This window comes from Rhinopithecus bieti, unplaced genomic scaffold, assembly GCF_001698545.2.
Source record: "Rhinopithecus bieti isolate Rb0 unplaced genomic scaffold, ASM169854v2 scaffold_12653, whole genome shotgun sequence".
Taxonomy (NCBI): domain Eukaryota; kingdom Metazoa; phylum Chordata; class Mammalia; order Primates; family Cercopithecidae; genus Rhinopithecus; species Rhinopithecus bieti.
This window is the reverse complement of record NW_016807437.1, coordinates 1,746,613-1,758,273: the sequence shown is the minus strand read 5'-3', so window position 1 is coordinate 1,758,273 and position 11,661 is coordinate 1,746,613. Positions and strand designations below refer to the sequence as shown.

At 45.0% G+C, this 11,661-nt stretch overlaps 1 protein-coding gene across 1 annotated transcript in view; it reads left to right on the top strand.

Moving 5' to 3' along the window:
- Nucleotides 1-1,097: 1,097 nt before the first annotated feature.
- Nucleotides 1,098-11,661, top strand: part of ENDOD1 (endonuclease domain containing 1) — a 43,977-nt gene continuing 33,413 nt past the window's right edge. Inside the window, exon 1 of the mRNA XM_017882008.1 lies at nucleotides 1,098-1,509. Coding sequence (XP_017737497.1) covers nucleotides 1,210-1,509 — 300 coding nt within the window. The 5' untranslated portion in view covers nucleotides 1,098-1,209. The remainder of the gene's footprint in view (nucleotides 1,510-11,661) is intronic.

The following is an 11,661-nucleotide window of genomic DNA, read 5'->3' as shown; positions in this document are numbered from 1 at the left end:
CTGGGTAATATGACCATTGCCTCCTCCTTTAGCCCCATTTCCCATCATCCCCACGCAGTTCTCTGCTCTTTACCCACACTAGCTTTCCTTAAACTCCTCCAATACATCATGTTCCTTTCTGTGGGAGACCACTTAGCACATGGTTTTCCTCCTTGCCTAATGTCACCCTCCAGGTCTCAGCTCGGATGCCATTTCTTCCAGCAAATCTTCCCGGATTACATCCTGAACCCCTGCAGCTGTCAGGGTCTCACAGATCTGCATTCAGTTTTTAGTTATCCTTTAAATACCATGTTTCCTCGGTGAGTGACAAGCTTTCCTACTAGGCTGTCTTTGTGACCGCAGGGGCCCTGTTCTTGTTTACCCCTGTGGTAATCCAGTGCCTATCTCAGGCTGGCACCTAGGCATTCAGAGGGATAAATGAAGGAAAGAATTGGCCAACCTGTTGACCAGTGACGTTGGCTGGCCTCCTTCCTTGCTTGGTATCGGTTTTGTTTCTAACCCTTGCACCGAGAAAACCACACAGGGTTGTACTGTCTGCCCAGTTTAGGAACTTCCTTTAACAGTATTTCTTTACTCTCTGAGTTTCTGCTGAGCCCAAAAACAAAAGAAAATACTGCAAGAAAATTGTATGCGTGTGCTGGCCGTTGAGCACTTCGGTGGAGAGTGGGAGAAGGATCTGCATAAGATTTCAGAGGGGGAACTCTGCCCATCCACTCCGAACCGGCCGCAGCTCTGTGAGCATCTCACGCCACCCCTCTGCATCCCCAGGGCTGCCGTTGGGCGCGCGATCAGCAAGCTTCTTGGCGCCCAGTCCCTGCGACTATCTCTTCCCAGTCCCGGGACTAGGCCTGCCCCACTGGGATTCTCCACTCTTGGCAGCGCGCGTCCCCGCGGACTGCTGAGACCAGGCGGCGCGGCGGCAGGTGACCCGCTTCTCCAGTCCCGGGCGCAGCCCAAGGGACGTTGTCAGCATCGCGGAGCCGGGCCCTGGGCCTCTGCAGCCATCTTCAGGGAGGGAGGCGCGGCCTCCGGACGCGGATCCGCCCCCGCCGCCCGGGTGGCCCCGCCCGGCTCCGCAGAGCGCCGCGCCTGGGTTCCGACTTCCCTTCCCTACCCTGCTAAGCTGCGTCGCGCGCTCATCGCCCAGCCCGCAGAGCTCGCGCCGCGGCAGTCCAGCCGCTCGGCCCCGCCGCGCTCGCAGAGGCCGCCATGGGCACCGCGCGCTGGTTCGCGCTGGGCAGCCTCCTCGCCCTAGCTAGGCTGCTGGAAGGCCGGCTCGTGGGCGAGGAGGAAGCCGGCTTTGGCGAATGTGACAAGTTCTTCTACGCCGGGACCCCGCCTGCGGGGCTGGCGACCGATTCCCACGTGAAGATCTGTCAGCGCGCGGAGGGCGCTGAGCGCTTCGCCACCCTCTACAGCACTCGGGACCGCATCCCCGTGTACTCCGCGTTCCGCGCTCCGCGCCCTGCGCCCGGCGGCGCAGAGCAGCGATGGTTGGTGGAGCCGCAGGTAAGCGAAGTGGTTCCCGAGCCGGGGACCGTACCGCTGGACTTGTCCCCAGGGGCGCTTTGCAGCTACCGCGAGGGGCCGGGCCGGGAACAGCAATCCCTACGTCTTCGATGCCTTGGGCCAAGAAACGCGGGTTCCAGATCCACCCGGTTGCGTCCCCGGAGTGTAGCCTGCCTCGCCCTCTGTCGAGGCTACAATAAGAGCCTGGCGATCTGTGAGCCTTCACTTCACTTCATGAGTTGCAGGGGCGGGAGGTCCCGTGTGGGAGGAGGTTCTCCCTACATTTCTGAGCAGACATCCGCAGTGTTTCATTCCTGAATAGTGAAGAGCGTGAGACAGAGACCCTGGAGACCGTTCAGATTCGCAGAAAGCCTACGCTGGGTGCTCACAGGCCTTCGTGCAAGTTATTGTCATAGCACTCATTTGGAGGTGGGTAGGTGGGCATTTTCATCCCCATTTTACAGAAGAGGAGATTAACCCAGGGGGTCGAAGAGACTTGCGGAAGACCACCCAGTTAATAAGATGGGGCAGGTCTTTTGTCTAGAAATTCACTGCCTTTTCTACTAAGTAAAGCTTCTCTACTGCAGAGCTCATCCTAACCTGAAAATCCTTCCTCTACACACGGCATTGAGTAAATTCGATCTGCGGTTGTGTTGAATTAGAACAATAAAATAAAGATACAGATTTTTAGAAACGCAATGGGATAGTTACAAATGATAAGGAAACAATGACTACCTCCAACTGATGGAAAGATAAGCCAGTTTTTCCTGACTCTTCGTATCTATATTATCATACCACTGGGAAATCATGTCACCTCTCATGGTGTTCTATCCTATCTGGTAAAGGTGAACAAACACTTGAGAAGCCCTCAGAGTCTCCCGAACCTGCTTTCTTGCTCTTAACACATCCTGGCTTACCTCTGCTCAGTTGGTCTCCTCTCTAGAACACCCTGCCAGGCTCCCCTCTCCCTCTCACCAGCCTCCCACCCCTGTCCAGGCTGCTGGGGGAGGAGCTGACCCAACGCTCTCCCTTTCCTGAGGACTACAGCTGCCCAGGACCATACCAGTGGACAGGAGGCTGGCTTTCAGGTGCTTTATTCAGAGCCTGTGGATTGTAATCTCATTGAGATATTTCTAGCTCTGAGGTCTTGGCCCCGTCTCAATCTGCACCTAAGTTTTCTTATCTTCCTCACATCCTTCCACTAACCTCAACTGTTGATAACACCTGTTGAGATCAGGTATGTGAAAAAGACGTTGTCAATTGCACACACAAGACACATTTAAATCCAAAATTAGTTTTCCTCCAGCTGTACCCCTAGAGCTCACAGGGTGTTGCCCACCTCTTGTCTTGCATTGTGATTGTGTGCCTGTGAAGAAAACAAATGACCTAGTCCTTTCCCCTTGATGTCATGGATAGCTTGGGGAGACAGAACATACGTCTGAGGAAATCATGGGAATGCATGCTAAACAAATTTCAGTTAAATTCAGAACACATTTAGTGATCTCCTGCTGTGTGCCAGACATTTGGGATACCAAGAGATCTGAGTGCCGTTCTAGAACAAAGGCTACCTGATCTGCAGGTGGAGTTTTCTGGGTGGAGAGGTGGTGTAGCATTTGATTAGAGCCATGCTATGTGGGTTCAAATCCTAGTTGCTCCGCTGACTAGCTATAAACTTGGGCAGGTTAAATTGGAGATGATAGCATAGGGTGGTGTGAGATTTAATGAGTTACTATATACAAAGTTCTCAGGTGTGTGACACATGAGTACTAGCTGTTGCTATGACATGGGCAAAAAAACCATAATTTAATAAAGGTGAACAAAGTTCTATTAGATTTAATCTGTCTTTGAGGTGATGGAAGCAAGCCTTAGGGTCAGGATGACATTTGTGCTTTGTGTGGAAAGATAAGGCAGAGTTTAGAAGGGAGGCAAGGAAGAGGACATTTCAAGCAGAGGGAACAGACATCATGAGTGAGAAAGACATGGCAGATTCAGGGATTTGTGCATGAAGAAGTTGGAACAGGTAAACTAATACAAATAGATTCATGTACTCAGTTGCTCAGAATAAAAGGGAATCACGGAAGGGAGGGATCAGGTGGGGAGGAGCCATCAAGGAAGGCTTAGGGAGGCAGAGCCATTTATGTAGCTAGGGAAGAAGTGAGTCATAAAGGAGCATAGTTTGCCAGAAAGAAGTAAAGGGAACCAGGTAACATGGAGACTGTGGGTGGGATAATGAGGAAAGGGACTGTGGAGATTAAAGAAGATGGGAAGGGAGGGCGGAAATAGTTACAAATGGCAGCTTGAGAGGTAAGATGTACAGTGGTTCTGAAAAGTACAAGGGGCCTGAGCTCTTACTGTGCTGAGAGGTCAGAATGGTCACTGTGGCTGAGCACTGCAGGATGCTTTTCCCTGCAAGGTGGATGGCCTCCCACACCCACCCACTCAACCTCAAGTCAAATCAGCCAGGATCCAGAGAGTATTGGGAGAGAGGGAGGGAGGAGGAGGTGCGAGTTGCAGCTGGGCCTGCAGTGCACTGCAGCAAACCTGGCCCCCTGCTGCCTACTCCCTGAGGCCTTGCCTCCTTGCCAAGATCCCCACTGCAGAAAGATGCTCAGGGCTCAATGTGTACCGTTGGCTGCTTCCAAGCACTTTATAATGCTGAGTCTCCTTGTGCCCACATCACCTTTTTATGAGGTCAGTGTTGCCAAGAGGCCCTGCACACGGGAGGAAGAGGCAGGAGACCAAAGGAACTCAGTGCTTGCCTCCAGTGATGAGTCAGGCAGGGCAGCAGTTGACACTGAGTTCCCAAAGCCCAATTCAGTAGCTTTTGAGGCCACACTGCAGTTTCTCTTTGAAACAATCTCCTAAGTCAAAGATCACAGAAACTTAGTCACTCTGGTGCTTAAAATCCGTAAAGAGTTGCCTGCCCAACCTCTACAGGACAAAGTTCACACTGCAGAATGCAGTTTGTAGGCCCTCCATAGCCTAGCTCCTGTCTCCCGCTCCAGTCTGGTTTCTCACCATGCCCCACCCTCATATTTTATGTTCTAGCATTATCCAGCTGCCTGGAGTTCCTCTCATAAACCAGACTGTTTGTGATGTCTGTTTCTTAGCTCGTGCTGATTCCCTTTGCCTAAATTCTCTTTCTACACAGACCCTATCTTATCCTTCACTTCCTGCCCTTATTCCGTCCTTTAAGACTCTGCTGAGGTGTCACCTCCTCCAGAAAGAATTCCCCACCTAAATTGTATCCACCTCCCGAGTTAGGTCCACCCCTTCAGTGCTCTTATAATTTTTCTATTTTCATACTTACCATATTGTTTTATAATTATCTGCTTATGTATCTGTCTCCCCAGCTTGAGCCTTTGAGGAATGATGACTGCATCTTACTCATTCTTTTCCTAGTGCCCAGCTTATAGAAAGCATGTGATAAGTATTGAATAAAATATTTTGATGTTGGGAGGATCAATCAGGCAGCAGCAGGTGAGATGTTCTGCTTGAGTTTTCTCCGTGGGGCGCTTCCTGTTTCAGAAGCTTGCCCCATGGCTGTCCAGCAACTGCTGTTACGAATGTGGTACCTGTGCAGAGCTGGAACCCTGCTCTGAAGTCACTCCATCAGTCTTAGCTTTGGCCTTTGAAACTATCCCAAATGATTTTGATCTCTGCTCTGCTTAGAGGAGATGATTTGGAGGGGTTCTAGTCAAGACTCCAGAAACCTGAGAACTGGATTCTGGTTTAGTGCAGGAAGCCTCAAACCTTTTAGTTTGTCGACTCCTTTCCACTTAATGGAAAAATTTTTAGATAAGATACCAATGATGCCTTTCTAAAGTGCGTTGCTGATTTATGCCAGAAGCCAACGTATAAAGCTCTATCATTTTATAAACGTGGAAGTAACTGACTATATAAGGTTTCAAAGTGCATTCTGGATTTATGCCAGTAAGCAACATATAAGCTCTGTCATTTTATTAAACATGAAGAAACGTGAATATATAAATTATATAATATTTATTATATATTTTACATATTAATTATATTATATATCATATAATATATAATTTATATATTCAGTAATAATAGTGTATATTTGTTCAATCTTACAAAAATACTGTGAGGTAGATATTATCTTCTTCATTGTAGAAATGAGGAAACTGGCTCAGAGAGGTTAACTGAGGTGTTTAAGGTCACACAGCTTATTTTTGAACTCATTACTGAGTACTCTTCTGATACACCATGGAGATTGTTTGATCTCACAATGGATCCACTGCATTAATGGTTTTAGGACTTTAATTCTCATCTTTTATGTGAGAATTCTAATTTCTACTCCACTTCTATTTTCTGACAGTCATAGGACAAGTGGGAGCACTTATTTGGCTGCATAAAGGTTGCTCAAGTGTCAGTGGCTCTGGAATGAAGGGGATATTCTGGTTAACTACAAAAACCTTTTTCCTGGAGGGCACAGTGAGGTCATATTTCAGATCTTAGTAAATGCATATGAACGGTTGTCTCAAGTTAGAACCTTGATTAAGTCCTTGATTTTTAATTTCCATCCATGGCTTTTACAACCTGAAATAGAAATATTGTTCAATTTGTTCCAACCTCAGCCTTCTTTTCGTTGTGTCAGAGAACAGATACGTAGATCATCATATACTTAAATCTCTGTGTAAGGAATGCAGTGAACAGGGCAATCCTGATTCTTACTCCTTAATTAAGAGACTTAATTCAGATCCCTGCTCTTCCATTTACAAGCTATGTGACCTTAAATTCTTCCAGCCCTCTTTTTTGGATCTGTTCATTAAAGGTAGTAACAGTGTTTATAGAGAGGTTGTAACAAATAAACAAGATAACACATGAGAGCATGTGGCATGGTACCTGGAATATGGTAAACTCTTAGTAAATATTAATATGTATATAAGGTATTACTTCAGTAGGTGCTAGGCGTGCATGCACGCGCGCGCGCACACACACACACACACAAATGGAATGTTGGATTAGACAGGTGACACCTACAATTCTACAAATCTCTCCTAAATGTAAAATAGCTATACATGTATCTTCTCAAATGCTCGATATATGTCCCGCATTCATATAGTAGATGCTTCATAAATGCATGATGAGAGATGAAATGTGTGGAAGATTGAATGAATGGATGGAGGGTGGATTTGAGTGATTAAAAGCAAAAACAAACCAAACAGGTACCAAAGACATCTCCACCCTCTCTGTCCTGGGAAAACCAAGAAGTGTGTTGTCACAAAACAGTGAGCAATGTCATTGCAGTCTATTGTGCTGAGCCTGGATAAGACTGGGAAATGCCTGATCCAGGGGATGGTTCCAAAAGCAGTCACTCACAATTCCTTACTGTGATGCACACCGCAGAACAGGGCCCACACATGCTATCGTTTGTTGGATTTTTCCCTTCTGGCTTTTTCTTCATCTTTGGATTTAGTGTTTCCTTTTGTTTTGCAGGCCACTGTCAGGATCAAGTTAAGGTACTTACCTATGTTGGCAGAATATTTCAGGGACAATCCTGAAGCAGTCCAGTGGTGACAATTCCCTACACTATTCTTTCAGTTTAGATTTATATCTGGACAATCTAGGCAAGGAACTATCATTTATTGATCGCTTACCATGTCAAAGGTCTTCACAATCTAACTTATCTCATCTCTATAACAACTCTAGGAATTATGACCTGTGTTTTATAGTTTAATCTCTATAACAACTCTAGGAATTATGACCTGTGTTTTATAGTTGAGGAAACTGAGGTTCAGAGTGGTTAAATAACTTATCCAAGGTCACAGAGCTTCTAGATGGCAAAGCCCAGACTGGAGCTTACTACCCCAAATCCAAAGCTCTTAACTCTCTTTCCCCTCTATCACACTGTTTTCTAACTTAAATGTTAGTATTTTCTCTCCAGAATCCAAACTGGCTGACTAGACTTGTTATTTTATTTTTAATCCAGTTCTTTGGATGGTTTATGGCTTCACTACTAACATTACCATTCTGTAAATGCCAGCTTCAGATTTCTCTTAGCTCCGTTACTGGTGATTCATGGTGACTGAATGGAGCTTTCCTTGGGGAATTGAGATTTTATTCTTTGGGCATAAAATTTACCTTCCTTTTAAACTCTCAGCTCTGAAAGTGAAAATTTGAGAAAGTAAATCCTCTTATTTGCCAGTAGCATTTGCTTTCAGTTACCTTGTCTGTCTTCTAGAGTTACTGTTAGTCAAGAAAGCTTTTTTTTTTTTTTTTTTTTCAAATTTCCTCCTTCAAGATGCATGTTATATCTTCTGAGCGGTGACTTACCCTTTCAGTTTCATGGAACTCGACATCTATCATGGCAATAATTAATTGACTGTCGATATATCTATTTGGCCACTGAAAGGAAGGAGAAATAAAAAAGAAACTGACTCATAGGCTGAACCAAGAATAGAAGCACCGTTTAGTGTTCCAGTCATGCTTCATTGACCTACTGCTGGACAGAAGTGTGGCTCAATCAAAAGGTCAAACAAGGGTATTTTATATTTTTAATCAAAGCTGAAAATATGGGTACATTTTACTTTGTAGAATAATAGATGGCTGAAATATTATTTGAAAATGTAAATGTAATTACATGTTTCAGTTGACTTATACTTTAAGGGCTGGCTGGTCTTGAGTTTGTATTGACTTCCAGTTGGCATGGACACCTAATCTTTTAAGAAAGCCCTGAGCCCTCTGTCAATTCATTTTAGTCAACAAATCTTTATTGAGCATCTGATATGTGTCAGGCACTATTCTAAGCCCTGGAAAGAGAGCAGTGAACCAAACAGACAAAAACACCTACTCTCGTAGGGTGTATATCTAATAGAGAATATAGATTATAAAATACATAAATAGAAGACATAGCACCAAGCGCAGTGGCTCACACCTGTGATCCCAGTACTCTGGGAGGCCAAGGCGGTCTGATGATTTGAGCCTAAGAGTTTGAGACCAGCCTGGGCAACATGGCAAAACCCTATCTCTGCAAAAAATACAAAAATTAGCCAGTTGTGCTGGCATGCACCTGTAGTCCCAGCTACTCATGGAGGCTGAGGTGGGAGGATCATTTGGGCCTGGAAAGTAGAGGCTGTGGTGAGCTGAGATCATGCCACTGCACTCCAGTCTGGGGGACAGAGTAAGACCCTGTCTCAAAAAAAAAAGGCATATTGGATAGTGATAAGTGTTCAGGAGAAAAAGCAAGGAAGGAGGCTGTGAGATATCAAGGAAAAGATGAAGTTTAAAACAAGGTTTCCATCCAGGGAAGAGATCACTGAGGAGATGACTTTCGGGTACAGACAAGAAAGAAATAAGAAAGCCAATTATGCAGACATCTTGGGGGAAACCGTTCTGGGTAAAGGGAATAGTAATTGCAAAGGCCCGGAGGCATGAGTGTGTTGAGGAAGAACTAAGAGGCTGGTTTGGCTAGAGAAGGGTAAATGAAGAGAGTAGCCGGAGATGAGGTCAGAGAAGTGGGGAAGAAGAGGGCAGATCATTTAGATTCTTCTGAGCTATTTGTAAAATATTGGGGTTTTACTGTGTGTGAAGTGGGAAGCAATTGTACAGGTTTCTGAGCAGAGAGCTTCGATGTGATCTGGCTGACATTTAAATGGAACCATTTTGGCTGCTGCATTGAGAATAGACTTGTGGTGTTAAGGGCAGAAGCAAAGAAACCAGTTAGGAGGTTTCCGTGATCTGACAAGAGACGGTAGTATCTTGGATCAAGGTGGTAGCACTGTATATTCTGGATATATTGTGAAGAAAGAGCTCATAGTCTTTGGAGTGAGAGAAAGGGAAGAGATGACTCCAAGGGTTTGGGCCTGAATGATTGGAAGAATGTAGTTGCCATGAATAAGACAAGGATACAAAAGGAAGAGCTGTTTTGGGGCTGTATCAAGAACTCGCTTTTGTTCATAGGAGCAAGAATATAATACTGGTTGAGTATCCATAATCTGAAATGCTTGGGACCAGAAGGGTTTCAGTTTGGGGATTTTTTTGGATTTTGGAATTAGTGGCTGAACATCCCAAATCTGGAAATCTGAAATCTGAAATGCTTTAATGAGCATTTCCTTTGAGTGTCATGTCAGTACTCAAAAAGCTTTGGATTTTGGAACATATTGGATTTTGGATTTTCAGATTTGGGATGCTCAGCCTGTAGTGGCTACCAGGGGCTGAGGGGTGGGGAAGATGAGGAGCTGTTGTTCAATGGGTATAAAGTTTCAGTTATATGGGATAAATCAGTGCTAGAGGTCTGCTGTACAATGTAATGCCTGTAGTCTATGATATTGTATTGTGCACTTCAAAATTTAAGAGGGTAGATATATTAAGAAGGTAGATCTCATATTAAGTTTTCTTAATACACACACACACAACAAACAAACAAACAAAAGGACACAAGGAAAGTATGGGAGGTGTTGGACATGTCTCTTTCCTTGGTTCTTGTGATTGTATCATGCGCATTTGCATACATTCAAACCCAGCACATTAATTATGTGATGAGTTATTATATATTTATTGCACATTTAATTCATCACATTAAATATATACAATTCTGTGTATATCAGTTATACCTTGATATAGCATTAGAAGGAAAAGGTACTCAGTTTTGGACACTCTGAGTGTGAGATACCTTCAGGTGTTCAATTAACCTTCAAGTAAATATAGTCTAAAGCTCATGGGATGCTTATCATGTAGCAGGCACTTTTCTAGTGCTTTTTTTTTTTCACATGTAATTTCTTGTAATCCTCAGCACCATAGGAAATAGATACTATTATGATCCTTCTTAGAGGAGGAAACAAGCCCGGAGAGGTTGAACTACTATTCCCTGTTTACACAGCTAAGAAGAGGTGGGGCTGGGGGTTGAACCTGAGCTGTCTGATACCAGAGCACACGTGGACTGCTTCTATTACAAACCTGCTGATGTGTTGGACGAGCTCCTATTGAATGCTCTTGAATGAAAAGTTCACATGTTCATTTACCAGGATTTTACAGAGGATGTGTTTCTAGCTCTGGCAGTTACACGCCCATGAATATCAGAGGCTCACCACCTCCAGGTATACCTTTGTGGCTATAGGAAGGGTAGGTTATTGCAAGTACTGCATTGGGCTGAGGGTGCTGCTGTCCCGTTGTACAATCTTGTTCTATACTGATCCATCTTGAGCTCTTCCCATAATCCTTATGCAAGCAGACATTTTTCATAAGGCACCAGGTTAGAGCTGGGAAAAATGGATTACCCAAAAACTGTGTTAACTCTGTTGAGCAACAGATTTTGTCCCCTGCATCTCAGTGAGTAGCAGAGATAAAAGGATAGGGGACAGGGTCTTGCATCTGTGGGAATGTGGAGCCATTGCTGCCATACAGGCTGTTGGATTGGATGTGGTGCGTGAGCCTGAGGAGAGCCCATCTCCTGTCTCAATGCCAGCTGTCCCTAGGGGTGGGAAGGAGGGCGCCCAGGCCAACTACACCCTCCAGAGCTCCACCCCTTGAGCAGGGATGGCAGACCACACATCCATCATCCAGCCCTAGTCTGTTCAGGAGCTCCTTCTCTGCAGCCAGCTTGGCTCCCAGGAAGGAAGACCAGCAGAGCACAGCAGATGCTTAAATTTAATGACCCAGTAATGCAATAATCCCTACTTGGGACAAGAGGAGGGACTTTGCTCTAACTCAGAACATATACCTCCTTCAACGTGCCAAAATTCCTTTTTCCTTTATGACTATTTAGTAAGCTAAAGTCCTTCACCTTTGCAAGTTCTTGCATTTGTCCCTGTGTCGACTTTATCACAGCTTGGTAAATGTGCCTTCTCTCTGTGTTTGTGAGATGGCAGCATTGGTTTCAGGAAATCTGCTTGCTGTTATCTTTGTGTTTATAACTAAGGGAAGGAATTGATCCAAGTCAACTTTGTTGATTAAATGGACCAGGATGCATGGTTAAATAGGAACCCCATAAGGAAATGGCTACTGTTGATATTTCTGAAAGATTGGGCATCCACTATGGTCTCGGGACATGCAGAAACATGGGGAAAGGAAAACCAAGTTTGTGAACCATAAAAAACTTTTATTCTCATTCTTGGATATCTCCATTGCATCTAGAGCCATAGTATCCGTCATAGAACCAGATACATCTCCTTCATAGACATGAGGTGTTTG